The sequence below is a fragment of the Mixophyes fleayi genome, chromosome 11 (assembly GCF_038048845.1).
Source record: "Mixophyes fleayi isolate aMixFle1 chromosome 11, aMixFle1.hap1, whole genome shotgun sequence".
NCBI lineage: Eukaryota > Metazoa > Chordata > Amphibia > Anura > Limnodynastidae > Mixophyes > Mixophyes fleayi.
In genome coordinates, this window is record NC_134412.1 from 46,763,705 (window position 1) to 46,785,801 (window position 22,097).

At 41.5% G+C, this 22,097-nt stretch overlaps 1 protein-coding gene across 2 annotated transcripts in view; it reads right to left on the reverse strand.

The window, feature by feature from the left end:
- The window catches only part of DRC12 (dynein regulatory complex subunit 12 homolog), a 104,932-nt gene that overhangs the window by 19,148 nt on the left and 63,687 nt on the right, over window positions 1-22,097 (reverse strand). Inside the window, exons 6-7 of one of the 2 annotated variants that reach the window (XM_075191342.1) lie at window positions 21,081-21,211; window positions 20,950-20,996 (exon numbers count right to left, since the gene is read on the reverse strand). In XM_075191342.1, the coding sequence (XP_075047443.1) occupies window positions 20,955-20,996; window positions 21,081-21,211 (173 nt within the window). In that variant the 3' untranslated portion in view covers window positions 20,950-20,954. Of the gene's footprint in view, window positions 1-20,949; window positions 20,997-21,080; window positions 21,212-22,097 lie in introns of those variants that run through there. The other variant, XM_075191341.1, reaches the window with a different exon arrangement.

Here is a 22,097-nt window from a genome sequence, read left to right on the forward strand (position 1 = left end):
GAGGGGAGTGAAGTACAATATTATATATTGGAAAGCATGATCAATTGATATAATAATTGTTGAAGTATATTAAGTAGCGGGGCATAGCAAATATTTTTGCTACTTTAATTCACTTTAGTTTCACTTTATTGGTTTTATACTTCGCTATTTCATTTGGAGGGATACATTTTCATTTTTGAATATAATTAATAAATAATTAGATATTTTATTATTAAGAAGATCGCGGAGTGCCTCCATAAGCACATTTCCCTTCTCTTACCTTTCTTCAGGTCACCAAACTATTACTGTGGCAAATTTGTATGCTCCCTATTCAGGGCAGACTATCTTCTTTAACAAATTTTTTCTAGAACTAAATAAAATACAGGGGGACATTCTCCTGATTGGTGGGGACTTCAATACAATTTTGCCAGAGGAGCTGGACAGGTTCAGTGTGTGGCATATCTCCCCACCTACTTCTCACTCAAAAGCATTAATCAGACGCATGGCTGGGGCTGATATGTTTGATTCCTGGAGGGCCCTCAATCCCTCATCTCGTGATTATACCTTCTACTCACATCCACATAAATCCTACTCCAGAATTGACATGATAATGGGTTTTAGTAAAGTTATTCAACTTCTCACTTGCACTGATATACTCCCCAACCCTTGGTCGGATCATTCGGTAGTCAAGGCTTTGTTTGATCTCCTGAATAATTCTAAAGGCAGTTCGTCATGGAGACTAAATGAATCCATGCTTAAACTTCCCCAGTTTAAAGAGCAGATGGGCTCTCATCTCCAAGAATATTTTGACCTTAATTTGACTCCTGAATCCTCTCTTTCCACCGTTTGGCAAGCACACAAATCAGTCATTAGAGGGGCCATTATAAAGTATGCATCCTTTCGCAAAAAAGCAACAAACCATGAAATTAAATTATCTTACTGCCCAATTGCAGCAGCTCGAACATATCCATAAACAAAATCATTCGAAATCAGTCTACAAACAATTTCTTTCTGTCAGGGGTGAAATTCAATCACTGCTGGCAGAAAAGACTGAACGAGCTCTTTGCTGGCTCAATCAAAAATTCTATTAGAAAAGCAACAATTCAGATACTATGCTAGCAAATAAACTGAAAGCTAAACGAGCAGCACAGGCAATTATGGCAATGAGAGATAAAAAGGGTACACTTAATTATGACCCAACAGTTTTCAATGACTCTTTTCACAGATTTTACAAATCACTCTATCATTTAAATATTGATGGGCCCCCTTCATCCTCCTCACCCACCATTATTCAGCAATTTCTAAAGGCTTGTAAACTACCAAAACTAGACAGGACCAAAGTTTCCAAATTGAACAAGGATATCACTGGGGATGAGATTAAAGTAGCCTTTAAGTCCCAAAAACCATCTAAGGCGCCTGGTCCTGATGGATTCACCAGCTCTTACTATAAAACTTTTGCACACATTCTGACCCCGCATCGACTTTCTATTTTTAACTCGGTCCGTCACGGTTTGGAAGGTTCACAAAGACATCACACCTTCCACTATTATAGATATACCCAAGCCCAACAAAGATCCCACAATTTGCGCCAACTATCGTCCCATTTCTCTGCTAAACATGGACATCAAGCTATTTGCTAAGATCCTGGCAAACAGGTTGAACAACCATCTGACACAACTTATAGACCCAAATCAAGTTGGGTTTGTTCCTAACAGGCAAGCCCTTGATAATACCAGGAGGACTATAGACTATAGACTTGATCTCCTATATAAATCAATCCAAACTCCCCTCTGTAATTTTAGCACTAGATGCAGAGAAAGCCTTCGATAGGCTCTCTTGGCAATTTATGTTTCAAACCCTCAAAACCTTTGGATTCTTTGGTAATTTTCTTCAAGGTATCAAGCTCTATACCACAACCCGTCCTCCTCGGTATCGATGAAAAGTTTTAGTTCATCCGTGTTTGGCATTAATAATGGGACGAGACAGGAATGTCCTCTTTCCCCTCTCATTTATGCGTTATGTATTGAACCACTTACTGCTCCGATTCGACTGAACCCAGATGTGATGGGAATCCAGGTTAATAGTAGACAATATAAGATTTCTCTTTTCGCGGACGATGTCCTAGTCACTCTATCCTTACCCCAAAACTCCTTTCCTAAGCTATTTGTCTGGTTCTCTCTCCGGATATCAGTGAATAATTCCAATTCGGAGGCTCTCGCACTACACCTTCCACCTCAAACTAAGAAACTATTGGAACTTTACTTTAATTTTCAGTAGCGTCGTTGTGCAATTCAATACCTAGTGTCTTCTTCACAACTTCCTATTAAAAAATTTTCAGGCCAACTATCCCCCTTTGCTATCTACTATTAAACAATATCTACTTACCCGGAATTCTCTTTGTATCTTGTGATTCAATACCATTAAAATGAATGTCCTGCACAGGTTGTCATATCTATTTCAAACTCTCCCTGTAAAATTACCAGATTGCTTCTGGGACTCTATTCAGTCTCTCGTTGGTAATTTTGTGCGGGCCTTCATTTATTTGATAAATATTACCACGCCACACAATTGACCCATCTCCTCTATTGGCTATCGCCTGTAGGACTCAAAAAATGGGTGGATATTGAAGAATTGTTGTCCCCAGACATGGGAGTATGCTTTTTACCCTGGATCCCTAGGAGTATCAGACCAGCCTCAGGCTCTGCCATCCCGTCCATTTGTTTTACGTAGCAGATATGGAGATATAGGACAAACTGAACAAGCAATACGCACTGGCCGAATACCCTCACCACTCACTCCGCTGTGGAGACACCCTCGATTCCCACTGGGTTGTAATAAGGCTTTTGCTTGCTCCTGGAGGAAGGTGGGTCTAGATTGTTTCTTTCATTTGTCGGGTGAGCATGCACCACGTCCCTTCACGGACTTAAGTGAGAAACATGATCTTCAAAGCAACCTATACTTTTACTATAAGCAAGCAAAAAGTTTTATACAAGCCCAGACACAATCATCTAAGCTTCGCCTCCCAATGCCCTTTGAACGACACTGCATTTATAGCCCAGGACGTTGTGGCTATAAATCAATCCTGTACAGTTCTCTCATGTCCTCCTCATCCCCTCCTATCAAACTGTTTGAACGGGTATTGGAGCATGATCTTGGAGTAGCTCTGGACGAGGAGGAGTGGTCGCTCATTCGACAAAGGATATCAGGGTCTTCCATTAGTACAGTCATTCAAGAAAATACCTACAAGATTTATACTAGATGGTACATGGTTCCTGCGAGATTGCACTCTATCTACCCCCACGCCTCCGATCTATGTTGGCATAATTGTGGTTTAGTGGGAACTTTCCTCCACATATGGTGGGATTGCCTTCTAGTATCTAAATTTTGGGATGATGTATTGCTCCTGATTAAGCAGTTTACTTCAATTAATGCGTTTAAGGACCCGTTATCCGTGCTACTGTGTCAGCCTATCAAAGGGATCTCCATCGGATAAACTTGTTCTACATATATATAACGCAGCTAAACTTCAGATAGCTAGTGATTGGAAGAAAGCTTTGCAAATCTCTAGAGAGGCAGTTATAAATAGAACCTGGCACACTGCTTCCATGGAATATGTGACAAGACCCCTCCACGATATAGTCCCTACTTTTCATAAAGTGTGGATCACTTGGTATTCCTACAATAGCAATATGCCTGGCTTTCTCTAAGCCTTTTATGTTCTCTCTCTCTTCACTCTTCATCTGTACCTTTTTCCATTTTTTTTCTCTCGAACCTCTCTTCTATCCACCTCATAGACTCACCGATTCCCCTACCCCACCTACATACCTCTCTCTTCATTTTCTCTGAAAACGAAGGGTCTCTGTGCAGTGATGCACATGTACACTGGAGACTCCCCATCCTCTTTCATTCCCCTAAAAATATCAAAAAACTCAGCAGTCTTTTTCAGTCTTCATATGTCCCCAATCTTACATGATCTCTCAACTGTGGTGGCATGATCCTCACTACTATCTGTGTCAGCTAGGCATTTCACTCATAACTGTTATCTGGATTATAATCTGTGGAATTATCAATGACTACAAGAGACTGGATGACTATGCATAGTAAGGGGGAAGTAAGTGAAGGACTGAGAAAAAGGAATAACAAGTATGATATGACAGGTATAGTGAGAAGTGTGGCCCTAAACTCAGAAGGAGTATTAAAACCACATGAGACAGTGGAAAAGACACCAACTCTTGTAGTGAGGGGAGTGGGTGGTGGGTGGCTTTGTTATTGTAGGATACCTATATCTTGGGCATTGTATTATTTTGACTACATGTAGAACTGGATGAGAAGTTGAAGTGCGAGAGGAACATTTTCATAGAGAAACTATCACAGTTAAATAACAAATAATCAACACATAGATCATAGTAACAGCAACATATTAACAGTATCAACAGTCAATACTTGAACAAAAGTACAATACTATAGTTAACAGTTAGCAACTGGTAGTTTATTGTTAGTAGATGTCTCCAAGTCTATGTGCCGCCTTGTAGAATGGCAAGTATCCAATGAATAAAACTATGTGGGATGGCTAAACTATAATCTTATGAGTTTAAGCAAAGCAGTGTACATAAATGAACCTGTGAAAAAACAACAGTTTACCAACAAATGAACATTTGAAGTCATAGTTAATATTAGAATATTTCTTAAAATTAAGTATACTGTTGCCGTTGCCAAATTGGGGCCGTAGCCGGGGATCTCGGTTGAGACATCAATACTGTCGTAGGGGCCTCTGGATCTTGCATTATTCCAAAGCTTTTGAGCAAATCATAGCTTTGATCCAGAGTTTTAATAGAGTAATGATTGTTAGAGAGCCGCGGCGGCCGCGACTAACCTTCCCTCTCTCTGGCGTCCCGGCCGTCTCCATGATGACCGAGACATAACTTCCGGAAGTTCGGGCCGATGCCAAAAATAAGTTCTGTGCACTCCGGAAAGCTGAGCAGCTGGGCGCATGTGCAGGTCCCCTTGCAGCCTGTGGGCTGATTAAGCAGTCCATATTAGTTATCAGCCTACACCTGAGTGTAGGTTCAGGGCAAGCTCTGATTGATTAGTTCAGGAAGGGCTTAGCCTCCCTGCCGGTTATAGCGCTTACGTACCAGTTGTCTGTTGAACCCTGTTCCTGTGGATACTCTGCTATTGGATCTCCTGTTGTGACCTTCTGGCTGTACTTTGGACCTTGCTTGTTTGCCCTTGACCCTGATCCTTTGGCCTGTACCTTGGACCCCTCTTCTTTGCCTGTGACCCTGACCCCTGGCGTGTTTACTGATTATTCTGCTTGCTTGTGACCCCTGACCAGGACTATCGTCTGACTATCCGCTGCCTTCTATTCATCCTCCTGGCCTGCGCTAACAGGGCTGTATTACCAACTCACACTACACCTGGAGTTAAGTCCTGGGGGCATCTGAGTACTGGTGAGCGTATAAAGCTCTAAGGGAAGGAGGCTGCTATAGGTGAAGACCTCCGCCATCTGGTTCTGTGAGTTGGTGATCAGGCCGTCAGCCTAACAATTATGACCATCTTTGGATATTATCAATTGGAAGGGGAAGCCCCATTTGTACTTAACAGAGTGATTATGCAATGTGTATATTGGTAATGTTTATTAAATCTCTTTGTTTCTTAAGCGTTGAGGGGGCAGATCTTGATGTAACTGAAGATGCAATCCTACATGTTATATTGTTGGTATATTCCATGCTGATGTTATTATTTTTGCTATTGTTTTGAAATGTTGAAAACGGATGACTTCATCACATGGTGGTTGATGAGGGCTTGGTTTCGGAGGTACAGCTCTATGGGCTCTGGCTAGGTGAAGCATTTCTTTAGGTAAATCAGGAATCATTTGAAAGAAGAATCCTTCAAGATAATTCGATATAGCATGTGAAGTAACTGATTCAGGTACATTTTTTATGCGAATGTTGATGCACCAGTTTCGCTTTTTCGCTTTTCAAGGTCTTCTAAGTGGTTTTTGAAGGTATTAAATTCAGCATGTATATCAGCCACCTCTCTATCAGTGGATTGTTGGTGCTGGAAACTGCATCCAGTTGGTTTTCTACAACGTTAGTTTGGGCACCAAGCTTCGCTATTCCGGTACAGAGCCGTGCGACTATTGCTACACATTTCAGATTTCATCTCTTTTGTAAATATAGCAACCACATTATTAGGAGTTAGTGGTGATTCTGACAAGGAGGTGTCATCTAATTCTGATCCTTGATCTGTTGGATCTGGTATCATTTTGAAGTGACCTTTGGCTTTTTCTAAGGTTTTAATAATTGTATGCTTAGGCGTGTTGGTTAGCTTTTTATGCTTATGGGATATGAAGTGGTCGCAGTCTGTTTTCATTATAAGATCACTCTAATCTGTGTATTGGCTAGTTATGGGACATCCCTCTTGGTGTGTTGATTCTGTGCTCAAACCAAAGCATTAGTTTCAGTACATTTCTCTCTCAGCCTCTGTAATTATAGCTGGGGCGGCATGCTGCGTGTCATACTTTTGATGAAATATGAATAGTTGCTATATCGTGTTGGGTAGTTTACAAATGTGTCTGGCACACTCCGGCCCCGCGGATGGGTACAGACGTTGCTACCTTCCTCTTTTAAGCGGTGATCAGGCTGTACTAACTTCATTATCGGATCAACATCCACCATCTAGTATCTTTTTATGCGCATGTGCTACCAATTACCCTGTCTTATGACCTCCCACCTGTTCCCATTGGTTCTAGCATTTTGGAGCACTATTTAAACCTCCCATTTTCCTTTGCCTGATGCCTGTTCTTCGAGTTACTCAATCTCAGTAAGGATCTGGCTTCCTACGGTCTGACTCATCTGTTGTTGCTTTGTACGAACGTCCTGGATCAGCTGAACTCCTCTCTGTCGCTGCTGCTAATAGAACTGCTTGCTGCACCTGTACTCACCTGCTGCTGCTCTGAATCACCATCTACGGATCAGCTAAGTTCGACTACACTTCTGCTTCTATATTTGAACTGCGGCTGTACCAGTAACTCACCCATTGCTCTGTATCACCATCTACGGATCAGCTAAGTTCTGTTTGAACTGCCGCTGTGTCAGTGATTCACCTGCTATGCTTTGAGTTACCATCTACGGATCAGCTAAGTTCTACTCCACTACTGTCCTATGTCTGAACTGCCACTGTATCAGTGATTCACCTGTGACTATCGCTGAACCAAAGACTCTCCTACTGTTGTTTCCAGTTACTACTTACAGTTTTTGCCACTCCATTGCTACTTCCCGATACACCATCGTTACTTTGCATTTCTACGAGACTAACCCTATCAACATTACCTTCAGTGTCTCTCTGAATGGTCGTTACCAATCTGCTGTATGAAGCTCCACTATTTACTCTGCCAACATCCATTCAGGGAACCGCGACCTGCGGGATAGAAGCGGCGAAATCCATACCCTCTTGCAGGGGTCACTGGCCAAAACCTCCTACTCGTTAGACCATGCGCCCCTGAATGAGCTCTACCCTTTGGCAGATACAAGGGATCCACTAAATATCATCCGGATTCGTGACAGTGTCCTAGTATAAGGTTTTTTATTAGAGGCATTAGTTCAAACTCTATTGACAGTGAGGGTTATATATAAGATGCAGTATCCGTAATGAACACTGGGTGGCGACCAATTCTCTTTTTTTTTTATTAACAATCGGCAGTTGTGGTGGGTAAAATAAATGGCAGAGAAATCCAATGGATAGAAACAAGAGTGGGACAGTAAAACCACTAGGTTAAAGAGGTCTTAGTGGGATAGCAGAAGTTGCTTTGTGTGAAGGCAGTATCACCTCTTAGTATCAATGTAATAGAAAGGCTTGATTAGCCTTTTCACTCCCTTGCTCAAACTTTAGGGCTCGAGCGTAGGCTCACCTCTGGTACCGCAGCCACTACTGTCTGAGAAACAGCAGTGCAAGGGAGGAGGTAGAAGTGTCCCTTAGTTGTGCTGGTCCACAGTCCTCCCGACAGCAGTACACCGCAAATCCCCTGGCCACGTTGGTAGTTTGCGCTCCTATAACGGGAACCCTGACAGTGATGTAGGTGGTCAGAGTACGCTTTACTCATTACTGCAGGGCCGACAATTAAGGTTCAACATTAAGCGCCATTTGCGCCAAACTTGAGGTGGAATTTCTTTTGGTGATATTTCTCGACCACTATTAGGCCCAGCACAGCTATTGGTGTGTTCAGCGAGGGCTCCGCCAAGCTTTAAAGTGGATCTACTTCAGTTTTGAACCATAGATGTTGGTTACAATTTGCTTTTCTAGGCCATCTGGGACAGCGATGCTAGAAAACACATCTAGCCATATTGGTAGCCAAGTCATGACTCCTCTTGGAGTGTTTTGTACCAACGACATTGCTTGTTTAATGTCAACATTGTGACTGTCGACATTACTGTTGTTGACAATGACAATGTTTACATTTTAACCATGTAGGTAGCATGCATGTGTCAACATTTACCGTCTACATTTTCGTGTCGCCAGGATAAGTGTCGGCCTTTCCACCACCAGGAATATGACGCCCCAAAGAGTACAATGATGTTAAAGGTCCTCTGTTTAGGGTGTAGAATTGAAAGGGCGACACACTCAGGGCTGCCAAGAGGAATTCAGGGCCCCGGTACAACAAATCCATGGAGCCCCCCTTATAGTCGAGTATGCTTTACGACGGCGCAAAATTTTTCGGCTGTATGGTCATGCATTTGGGGGCGTGGCAAATGCGCCATTGGGGGGTGGCTAACACATCAAAATCACTAGGCACTGAATTCGCAGGAGCGTCACATATGTCCAAGCACTCCTGACTTTCAGGACATCTAGCACCACAGTGCAGTATAGAAAGAATGCAGTGTGTACACAAAGAGTTCAGTCTTGGCCTGCACCCTGCACCTTTACATTGGGCAGAACACTCACCAAAAATTGGCATTGTCCCTACTAGAATCACAACATTTCACATACTGTCCTGCTCTCTCCTACCTGTTCTTCTCACTTTCACCACCTGTGGCTGCAGGTTTTTATAGTTGCGGCTTGTTTGGATCCTGGAATGCTTGGGGCCCTATTTGGAAAAAAATGGCTACATTTAGATAATTCCAAACAACCCTGGCGTTAAATTAATACCGCCCACGATTAATAATTAGGCCTTCCTCCAGCTCCAACATTACAATAATGTGCCCTTTCATCATCGCCATGCCTTATGATCACACTGCGCCCTCCATGCTGCTTTTGACCCCTTCACCTGGCTCCCCTTCATCACACTATACTATGCTGCTCCCCCCTTTTCAATCCCACTGTGCCATGCCTCCCACCCTTTTTAACCCCACTGTGCCATGCTTCCCCCCTGTTTTTTAACCCCACTGTGCCATGCTGCCACCGTTTTTTAACCCCACTGTGACATGCTCCCCCGTTTTTTAACCCCACTGTGCCATGCTGTCCAGTTTTTCAACCCCACTGTGCCATGCCCCCTTCCATTTTTTAATCCCACTGTGCCATGCTGCCCCCATTTTTAACCCCACTGTGTCATGATGCCCCCCCTGTTTTTTAACCCCTCTGTGCCATGCCCCCCTCGTTTTTTAACCCTTGTGCCATGCTTCCCGTTTTTTAACCCCTCTGTGCCATGCCCCCCTTCGTTTTTTAACCCCTCTGTGCCATGCCCCCCCTCGTTTTTTAACCCCTCTGTGCCATGTCCCCCGTTTTTTAACCCCACTGTGCCATGCTGCCCCGTTTTTTAACCCCACTGTGTCATGCTGCCCCCGTTTTTAAACCCCACTGTGCCATGCTGCCCCCGTTTAACCCCACTGTGCCATGCTGTCCAGTTTTTCAACCCCACTGTGCCATGCCCCCTTCCATTTTTTAACCCCACTGTGCCATGCTGCCCCGTTTTTTAACCCCACTGTGTCATGCTGCCCCCGTTTTTAAACCCCACTGTGCCATGCTGCCCCCGTTTAACCCCACTGTGACATGCTCCCCCGTTTTTTAACCCCACTGTGCCATGCTGTCCAGTTTTTCAACCCCACTGTGCCATGCCCCCTTCGTTTTTTAACCCCTCTGTGCCATGCCCCCCGTTTTTTAACCCCTCTGTCATGCTGCCCCCGTTTTTAAACCCCACTGTGCCATGCTGCCCCCGTTTTTTAACCCCACTGTGACATGCTCCCCCGTTTTTTAACCCCACTGTGCCATGCTGTACAGTTTTTCAACCCCACTGTGCCATGCCCCCTTCCATTTTTTAACCCCACTGTGCCATGATGCCCCCGTTTTTAACCCCTGTGTCATGCTGCCCCCCGTTTTTTAACCCCTCTGTGCCATGCCCCCCCTCGTTTTTTAACCCCTTTTTGCCATGCCCCACCCGTTTTTTACCCCTCTGTGCCATGTCCCCCTTCGTATTTTAACCCCTCTGTGCCATGCCCCCCCTCGTTTTTTAACCCCTCTGTGCCATGCCCCCCGTTTTTTAACCCCTGTGTCATGCAGCCCCCCCCCCCAGTTTTTTAACCCTTCTGTGCCATGCTTCCCCCCCCCCGTTTTCCTTCCTTTACTTTTTTTTTCCTTTTATTCTCTCTTCTTTCTTGGTCCTCTCTGCTGCTCTCTGCTCTATTCAGACTGAATGCCGGGTGTATTCAGTCCGAATGGAGCAGAGAGGAGGGACCACCTGTGTATGTTTATTTTTTTTTAACTACCCTGCTCCCCCCACCAACGACCGACCCCCCCCCCCCCCCCCCCCCCCCGCGGCACAAAACAAAACAAAAAACAACAGCAAAAAAAATGTAGTTTTTAACAAAAAATATTTATTTTTTTAAAAAAAATTGTCGGCGATAGGGCCTGGGCCGAGCCCCATGGCATACCCGGGCCCGGGTAATTAGTACCCGCCCCCATCCCTCTCGGCGGCCCTGGACACACTGACCCTTGTTTTAATGCCTTATCAGATTTTTTGCTTTCTAGCATTAAAAAAACAATGATCAATTTAAATTACTGCAAGAAAACATTTATTTCTTACAGCTATATTATATAGCTTATGGGGGAGATTGCTAAAGTGGAACTTTATAACCAGAGGAGGCAGAATCAAAAGCAGAATTGAGGGTTTAAAAAAGTTAAACCCAGGCCTGACTGAGATATCCCATTGAAGAGAAAAAATGAGCACAGTGCCAAAAACTGATTGAATCTGATTGAAATAAGTCAACAAGAGGTTTTGCATACAAATTTTATGATCGCTAGTGTCATGTAGCAGGAACAACTTGTGGAAGCGGCCATACCAGCTCATTATGAAGAGGTGTCTGCCAAGAAACGCAATAGTGACCAAATAAAATACAATTTACTGATTCAACCCTTGGATCAACTAATGAATTGAAGAGTAGATCCACAGGTGGGCCCCAAGCCTGAGTGGACCTTATGCTAACCATAGCGCAGGAACAAATGACAAAATGGCACCCAAAAGAATGCATAGACATCTAAACACTTCACTATTATAGAGAAAATGTAGTGACATATAAAGCTTGCAGTGGAACAGTAGTTAGCACCAATGCCTCACAGTGCTGGGGTCATGGGTTCAATTATGACCAGGGCCCTATGTGTGTGGAGTATGTATATGCTCCCCCTACTTGCATTTCCACCCACACTCCAAAGACATTCTGGTAGGTTTATTGGTTTCTGATGATATTAACCCTATATATATATATATATATATATATATATATATATATATATATATATATATATAAAAGGAGGGGAGGGGATAGGCGCCGAACAGTGCAGTATGTTATAACACCATACTCCAAACTCCTGAAGACGAAACGCGTTGAGACTATTGTTCTAGTGATCCTTAAATCTGATTGACGGAGAACGCTGTTTTCACTTTGGTGATTTTGGATACATCTTGGAACATCTTAGTACTCTGACTTTGACACATTGAGAACTAAGCTGATTTAACTTATGATTATGTGAGTGCATTCATGTATTTTATTAAAAGTGTACACCTGTTTTGCAATATTACACCATATGGGTTTTTTGCTTTTCTTGCAAGAGGTAAAGAACAACAAGGATGAGTGACTAGCCCTTGAAAGATACAGATAAGCAAGCTTTTTTTTTTTATTTGGTACGCACAAACACTTGTGGTTTATATGGTGTGGTGTTGGGACTCAAGTCACTGATACTGCACAATGATTGGATCTTTTATTTCCTCTGACACAACAAAATTTCGCCAAGAACTCCAAACACATCTGAGGGATTGACCACTTGATACGCATATATATTTAATATTCTCTGGTACGCATATCAGCTTACAATTTTGGTTTGGAATATGGTGTTATAAACTAGAGATGCTCACTGACCCCCGTGAAGTGGTTTTGGATCCGAATTAGCTTCGTGTTTTGGTTTTGGCAAAAACGCCCTCGTGTGTTTTTGTTTTGTTTTGGTTTTCGATCTGTATTTTTTTAGAAAAATTGCTAAAATCACATAATTTTGCTCTTTTTTTGATCCTACATTAATATTAACCTCAATAACACTAATTTCAAGTAATTTGCAGTCAATTTTGACCGCCTCACAGGTCACATTATTATTTTCATACACTTTCGGACAAATACAGCAGCGACCTGGCTGGATGCTAAGTGACAGAGCAATGACACAAACACACGGCAGTTCCTAGCACATCTAGGACACATTGGCGCACACATCAGTGACAGAAAAGAAAAGTTGTGCAAGATGAAATTGTCCTTGGGCCTCCCACTCACCCTTATGTTGGATCTTAAAAAGGACATGCACACTTTAACAAACCAAGCACTTCAGCAACACAAGTGCCATTCCATGTGGCTGAAGTGCTTGGCTTGTTTGGGCCCCCACAAAACAAGGTAACAATGGCCTTAAGCCACCTAAGGTAACAGTGCTTTTAATTAACTCTACTGTGGCAAGATGTTGTTGTCATAATCCTCAGCCTCATCCTCACTGTCATCAGTGTGTACATCATCCTCACACATTATTAATTTATCACAGCTGGAATCCACCATTACAGAAGTCTCAGTAATTTGATGTAATTGTCGGGAAAGCCCTTCCTCGTGGAACTTGAAGTTCATTTTTATGAACATCATCTTTTCCACATTTTGAGGAAGTAGCCTCCTACGCCGATCGCTGATAAGGTTCCCAGCTGTGCTAAAAACTCTTTCCGAGTAAACTCTGGAGAGTGGGCAGCTCAGGCAGGCCAAAGCCAGTTGGTGCATGGGTCTCCAAATTCCCTTTTTTCCTCCCAGGGACTGTCTGATGTGTCTATTTTTATGCTGTCGTTAAAATAATCCTCCACCATCCTTTGGATGTTGATAGGTGGAGTTACGTTAGAGGTTTCATGTTTTTTGGTCAATTCTTTTAGACCAGACCAGATGTCAATATTTGGTGCTGAGTCATCTGCATCGTCCCTGGGTCTCTTGGGAAAGCTAAGTTTTTTCCTAGCAGCAGTTGAGTGAAAAGCTGAAGAAGGAGACGCCGTCCTGTCTCGTAATAGTTGAGCTTTCATCTTGCTCACCAGGAGCTCCTTGCATCTCTTCCGATCTGGGTCAGTTTGAAACAAAGAGAAGACATAGCTCTTAAACCGAGGATCAAGCACAGGCGCCAAAATGTAGTGAACCGATTTCAAGATTTTGATAACTCTTTGGATCCTAGCGAAGTGAATAAAGTGCTTGATCTTCAAGTCTGACATACTTAGCGTAATTGCTTTGATTAATCTCCTCCTTCAGTTTCTCAAGCTGCTTTTCCAAAAGTATAATTAAGGGAATAATTTGACTCAAGCTAGCAGTGTCTGAACTCACTTCACAGGTGACTACTTTGAATGGTTTCAGCACCTTGCACAATATGGAAAATATTCTCCACTACGCTTGACTAAAATACATCTCCCCTCCTTTCCCAATGTCATGGCTCGTGAAGTAAGCGTGGATGGCTTTTCGCTGTTCCTCTATCCGCAGAAGCATATACGGGGTGTAATTCTACCTTGTCACCACCTCTTGCTTCAGTTAGTGGCAGAGCAAATTAAACTGCTCTTGCAGCTGCTGCAATCTCCTACACACTGTTGCCGAATGCCGGAAATGTCCAGATAATTTACGGGACACAGGCAGCATCTCTTGCACATCCCTGTCATTTTTTTAAAAAGCTCTGCACCACCAAGTTTATTGTGTAAGCAAACAGGGAATGTGATGAAATTCACCCAGCTGTAATACTCTCACAATATTGGTGGCGTTATCAGAAATGACATATCCTGAGGAGAGTCCAAGCAGGATAAGCCATGTTGCAATGATATCCCTTAGTTTTTGTAACAGATTGCCAGCTGTATGCCTCTTAGTGAAGCTGGTGATACACAGAGTAGCCAGGCTCTGTCAAATGTGACGCTCTTGGGTACATGCTGCTGCTGTTCCTGTTGGTGAAGGCGAATCACCATCCCAGTGGGCTGTCATGGTCATATAATCTTTAGTTTGCCCAGTTCCGCTTGTCCACATATATGTGGTTAAGTGCACAGTGGATAGAATGGCATTTTGCAGCCCAATAATACAATTTTTATGAACCTTCTGGTAGAGGTGAGGAATAGCTTTTCTACTGAATGGTGTCGTGATGGAATTTAGTAACGGGGACACAAACCAGCTGCATTAATAGTGGATATTTGATTGAGATCTAATAGTAGCATAGTCGCCATGGCGTCTGTGATTCGCTTTGCGACTGGGTGACAGCTTTCATACTTGCTTCCTCTTGTAAAAGATTGTTTAACAGTCAATTGTTGTAAACTACTAGTAGACTTCTTCTTGGTCTGCTTCTGGGATGAAGATTCACCCCCAGCAGCGGCAGCAGCGGCAGTAGTGGGACGAAGAATTCTTCTGAGGAATCCAGAATAGTGGACGAGTCATCTAGCCTTAGCAACTTGGACGCAGGACTAACTCCGATCGCTACTGAGGATATTTCTGAGGACGGTGTTGTGGGTGTAGATTGCAGGCGTTGGGATGTAGGTGAGAGATGGACTGCTTGTTCTAGCTGATGATGGACTGCTTGTTCTTTTTTTAGCATAACACCTTGCCATGAAATCGCGTCAAATGGTGTAACATGGATGAGGTTCCTAGATGGTTAAGGTCCCTACCTTGACTGACTGTGGCTTTACATATGCTACAAATGGCTAGACAACTGTTGTCAGGAGTTGGGTAAAAATAATTCCACACGTAAGGGGTGAATTTTTTGGTCTTATGTCCAGGCATGACAATGGCCTTCTTATCACTTGCAAGAAATGCTTCCACCGGTGCAGGACTTACACAAACATCATCATCCTCATCAACATCCTCATTAGCGCCATCGTTGGCTACACAAATATCCCCCTCATCCTGTTGAAATTCCAAAGTGGCATCCTCAATTGTTGTATCACCGGCTACACTCGGGCTGTTTAGGCACACATCTGTAGAAATGTTTTCTTCCACCTCGGCTTTTACACGAAAAAGTATTTGGGCACCACTTTTGGAGTCTGAATGACAAAGTCTTGCTTGGTCACGACTGACCTTAAAGGAAGATGCCTCAGTAAGTTTTGCAGAACTCACACTCATAGATAAAGGCGAAGGCCTCATTCTTTCTTAGCTACTGCGTGTGTAAAATAGCAGGATGGCAATTTTATTTTGTTCTGCAGATAACTTTGCCTGGATTACAGCTCTTTTTTTCTTGACCAAGGTAAAAGGTGTTTTTTTACATTTTTGTTTTCCTGACTTAAAAACACTATGTACATTTACATAGGCTTTATCAGATGACGTACAGGGATAACTATCATCATGACTGGTGGCAGCAGCTGCTTGGTGCTCCTGCTCTTCTGTGTATTGCTGTGAATCCATTTTGATAACTCTGTACACTTTGACTGCAAATTCAGAAGAGAAGCCTGCAAGGCCTAGTATTTGTATTTCAGCAATGACAATTAGCAATAAAGCTCTTCTCTGTGTGTAACCTATATAACACAGTGGAATTTTACTGCAGAATTACACAAACTCTGCCAGCACTTGTATTTGTATTTTTCTGCAATGAGAATTAGCAATTGAGCAATGGAGCTCTCCTGAATGTCACTTTAGACTTTGTTGAACACTGCTACCCCCTCCTATTTCAATTCTATCTATTTGCCTGCCCAACTGCTCTACACACTGTGTTACCCCTTCTGTGTCCCTCTTTTGAAATGGCGCTCTTTCAAATGGAGGGCAATATTTATAGATTTTAAAACTTGCGAGATCCGAGGACGTAACAATGACGTTTTGCCTCGCTTTCGATTCCGAAAAAGTGCGAAAGTACTCGGATCCCCTAAGTTCGGGTGTGTTCGGTTCTCGAGGAACCGAGCCTGTGCATCTGTAGTTATAACATACTGCACTATTAGGCGCCCATCCCCTCCCCTCATTTATTCCATAGATTCCAGACTGACCATCTGGCCATTGGAATAAGGCTGCCACCTGTACATGTGGAGTGCATTAATATGTCACAGAGGTGCTTTTTTTGGTCTTATGCCCTGGCATGATAATTCGCTTATCATGGGCATGAGGTGGTACCACTGGTGGCTGCCTTATTTCAACATAATCATCATCATCCTCCTCACTATCATTTTCAAGTACAACACATTCATTTTCAGATTCACAATTATTCCCCTCATCCTCTTACACATTTTAAAATTTCAAAGTGGCATCCTCAATTTCTATGTCTAAAACATCATCATTCTTACTAATCTCACCCCGAATAGTTGAGAAATCTGGGAAGGAGGCTGCTCTATAATTACAATTTCAGAATCTGAAATATATCACACAGCACTCATTTGCTGCTGAAATTCAAAGAACACACTGTTTTTTGACAGCTTAATAAATATGTCACTGAGACTGCCCGTCCCAAAAATTATTTCACTAGAAACAATTTAGATTTTTAAAAAAAAGAAATATATTTGTTTTCCTGGGTGTGCTGCTCAAATAAATACTAGTTCAGAATGACGTCTATAGTACTATATATGTATATATTATACATATGATAATAACAGTAGCTACTACTCTAAACTGTCTGAAGACTGACACCAAATTGATCAGCAAACTATTCTAACTGACTGATCTCTACATAAATAAACTGCATTAAAATAATCACAGCTATTGTTTTCAATGTGAATTTCCTCCTTCATTCTGTCTAACGCTCTAGTCACTATCTACATGCGCTTTTTGGAGCACAGCCTTCCAGCTACCTTCTTCTTATCACTTGCAAGAAATGCTTCCACCAGTGCAGGACTTACACAAACATCATCATCCTTCCACTTCTTAAATGGCAGATGAGAACACAAGGAAGAGATACATTAACGATATTGATCCAAAACTTGCGAGAAACAACATTTTTCCAGAAATTACGTTTTTTTTTTCGTTTTTAGATCTGAGTTTGGCGTTAGTAACAAAGTCAAGACTCGGTTACACTTGGAACCCCAAAACTCAGCTCTGTCAGATTTCACATAATCCAAACCGCTAATCTCTAGTTTGAATTATAAGGACCCAAGCATATTACACTCTTAAGTTTAATTAGATCTAAATAGACACAGATAACAGAACTTCATTTCTCCAAAGTGAGGGTAATTATTCAAAGAAAGCAGTTCCCTGATCCTGCACAATAGGATAAATACCAAATAGATCTTTAAGAACAGAATTAATATTTTTTCAATATAAGTCCCTCCCACAACCTTAAAATGTTTGCAGCACATAACCTCAAACTTCACTTGGGCTAAAAAACGCAGAGGAATACGCTTTAAAACACTACAAAGACCCTCTCATGGATGCAGACTCGGAGTTCCAAACTTTAAAAGATATAATCAAGTAGCCCAACTCGCCCAGTGTGTCCAATGGTATACAACATACCCAATAAAAACATACATTTTTATCGAAACTGACTTCAGCAGGTTTCCCTCACTTTCTGCTCTCCTACGGCTTCACGCAGACCTATACAAGTCAAATCCCACCTAGTTGTGGCACTATACCTCAGTCGGGGACAGGGACATAATCTTTATGCTCTAGCAACAGAACCTAACGCAATTCTTCCCATTTTTGGCAACATAATTTCCACCTAGCCAAACCAAAATTCTCTACTCCATTGTGTTAAGGGTAGAGTAACGCTAGATCCTAAACAGCTAGAAATGCTTTGCGAGATGTTAACCTTTAGCAGCCCCCTTTCTAAGAAACTTGTTACACTCCACAGTACTCAAATGCCCCAGAACTTAGGTTTGGGTAGTAGCAGTTGTTGATCTAGCACTAGTAACTGCACAAATGATACAAGTATCAGTAATTGTACAGATGATACAAGAAACAAACAGGAAAGATCCCATTTCTTAACACTTGGTTGGCAGAAAGCATCAAGTTTCTTAACGATTTGACTCGTTCAAAGTCTTTCCCTCACAGACTTACAAGTTTCACTCAACATTCCACATGAGTATTTTTATCAATTCTTGCAAATTAGAAAACTCCATGCATCTTAGGGTGTTCCACTTATGACAAGGCCGCCCACTATATTTGAATAGCTTTTTACGAGACAGGCCTCCACAAAAGGATAGTGCTCTACATTGTATGCTGAACTTTCTGTCCCAGGGTGTCTGTTGGATGACCTGCACGAACATGTTCGGGAACTACATATTGGGGAACGTCTTGAAAGAGAGGACTGGGCATAAATTTGGGAGCACACTTCCTTCAGCTCCATTTGCAGTAAAATCAAAGAAAACGCTTATAAGCTGTTATACTGTTAGTACTATGTTCCAACTCGATTATGTAAGATTATATCTGATGCTTCTGCCAGATCCTGGAGAGTTTGAGCATCTCTTGGTACATTTTTCCATATTTGGTGGTCTTTTCCCAAACTAATAAACTATTTGTGTTTTAATGCATTACCATAATGACAGTGGAGCTGTTTGGATGACCAAGATGCAACATTTACAGATAAGCTGATTAATCATTTATTTCTGGTACGCACTACAGTCAAGTCCATAAATAAAGGGACATCGACAAAATTCTCATATTTTGGGCTCTATACACCACCATAATGGATTTGAAATGAAACTAACAAGATGTGCTTTAACTGCAGACTTTCAGCTTTAATTTGAGATAATTTACATCCAAATCAGGTGAAAAGTGTAGGAATTACAACGGTTTCTGTATGTGCCTCCCATTTTTTAAGGGACCAAAAGTAATGGGACAAACTAAACAATCCTACATCAAGCTTTCACTTTTTAATACTTTGTTGCAAATCCTTTGCAGTCAATTACAGCCTGAAGTCTGGAAGACATCACCAGATGCTGGGTTTTATCCCTTGTGATGCTCTGCCAGGCCTTTACTGCAAATGTCTTCAGTTCCTGCTTGTTCTTGGGGCATTTTCCCTTCAGTTTTGTCTTCATCAAGTGAAATGCATGCTCAATCGGATTCAGGTCAGGTGATTGACTTGGCCATTGCCTAACATTCCACTTGTTAGCCTTAAAAAACTCTTTGGTTGCTTTTTGCAGTATGCTTTGGGTCATCTGCTCTGTGAAGCGCCTTCCAATGAGTCCTGAAGCATTTGACTGAATATGAGCAGATAATATTGCCCGAAACACTTCAGAATTCATCCTGCTGCTTTTGTCAGCAGTCACATCATTATTAAATGCAAGGGGTCCAGTTCCATTGGTGTTGGTGAGCTCTCCGGAGCGTTCTTTCTTTTTAAGAATATTCCAAACAGTTGATTTGGCCACACCTAATGCTTTTGCTATGTCTCTGATGGGTTTGTTTTGATTTTTCAGCCTAATGATAGCTTGCTTCACTGATAGTGACAGCTCTTTAGATCTCATATTGAGAGTCGACAGCAACAGATTCCAAATGCAAATGTCACATCTAGAATCAACTCCAGACCTTTTACCCAAATAAATTGATGATGAAATAACGAGGGAATAGCCCACACATGTCCATGAAATAGCTTTTGAGTCGACTGTCCAATTACTTTTGGTCCCTTAAAAAGTGTGAGGCACATATAGAAACCGTTGTAATTCCTACACCATTCACCTGATTTGGATGTAAATACCCTCAAATTAAAGCTGAAAGTCTCCAGTTAAAGCACATCTTGTTTGTTTCATTTCAAATCCATTTTGGTGGTGTATAGAGCCCAAAATATGAGAATTGTGTCGATGTCCCAATATTTATGGACTTGACTGTATATGTTAAACGCCAGGTGATTGGCATAATAGGTGCAGTTTTCCTTTTTCTTCATTCTAGGTTTTTTCTGGACTAACCATCTGGTCCTAGAAGGTTGGCTGCCACACGTGTATGTGGAGGTGTTTTCAAGATAAGACTGCCAAGAAAGACTTATGTTTTTCCAAATATTGGGTTAAGCGCCTTTTTGATATCTTGTAATTGTGCTATATATATATATATATATATATATATATATGTAGATTTATATGATCAGTGTATGGTTTTTAAAATACTTACACTTACAGATTTTAATTATTCGATAGTTACTTGTCTTTATATGGACAATCATATGGTCTTTTAGTCTTTTAATAGATAACTAATAAAGGTTATATTTTATGCAATGTTTGGTGCATGTAAACTTATCATTTATCACTTATCAATTAATAAATTGATATTAAAACATTATCTGTTGAAGTGCACTACATAAGTGAACTCTTTTTCTTTAATATTTTAGCAATAAATAATAAGACCAACTTAGTAATGGAATTCGACACCTATTATATACTGTTAAATTACCACAAGCACATTAGGTAAATCCGATAGAATGTCTGAATCAATCACAGGGGTGCAAGTTACACTGCCCTGAGTCTTTGCAGATTTCCAGTTTTCTAGGTTTGTAGATTTATATTCTTTTCACCTCTAGGTATGTATAGGCAGCTGTGGGTCACCTATCAGCTCCAAGTCCTGTATTTATGAGTGAGTAAATTATATCATTATGGAAAGATCTGAATCCTTTGTTAACTTGCATTAAAATGTGGAGTTAATAAAAAATGGGAATTCTGCTAAAAGCTGTAAGCAAAAGAAAAGATGTTTCAATTTAGAAAGGACACCCAAGCAAGCCTTTATAATAAATATATTAGGAATTTAACTTACATGAAGCATAGTCTCATTTTCTGTCTCCATAGTCTCTATTTCCTTCTTTAGTTCTGTGATTTCAGCCTTGTTCTTTTTTGCTATTTCCTGTGATTCCTCGCTAAGAATTTGCAGTGCTTGCTGGGACTTGGCTATGAGAAGGTTTAAAAAAAACCTCATTATAAACATTAGATATGCTATAGCCATGCAAATACATTATTATCCTAGTAGATCCAATAGAATAGACAAAACAAAGCGCAAAATATTTCTCTCATGTTTTTATTTTGGCTAAGATTTTGATTAAGGTATTAGGGTGCAGGGGTGTAATGTTCCATAGCAAAAATTGGAGGGACACGGTGATGCCGGTCCATCCAGAGGCCAACACTCTGGTGTTTTGAGCATATGTGGGGACGAATGCATGCTTACTGAAGCCCCATTTTGTATTTAAGTTGCAGGACTGAAAGCCCAAATAGTACTTCCTTGCCCACTGTGATGGCGGTAACTATTGTGTAGTTGGTTAATATTAAAAAAAACGAAAAAAACAAAGAACAGACATTTCCAGGGACAAAAAATTTCATTAAAATCTGGAAATTAGGCCCAGTTGACAAGTATGGGACCTCTAAATCATTTTTTTCTTTTATTCAAATTCAAATAATCATACACAAAATAACATACAGGCAGGTGACATAAGTCAGAGAAAGAAAATTTGAGGAAACGCTATTTAGGCTATCAGCAACAATATTGTCACAAATGCCTAAGAAAAGATGAAAGGGATTGTTAACCTAGTTTTCTTTCTATTTTAAAGTTAGTGGATGGGTTGGGGTGAACTGCAAGGGCTGACAGGGGGTGGGGAAGTCAGAGATGAGACAATTTTGTGAGAGAAGGAAAGTTATTAGATGACCAAGGGCAATTGAAAATTATTATAAATGGTCCAACCTCCCAGGTCTTGGAGAATGATTTTGCTGTCTTATTGGAGAATGATTATGCTGTTTTTTTTATTAAGGTGGTCATGTATTCCATAAGTTATACATACAAGAT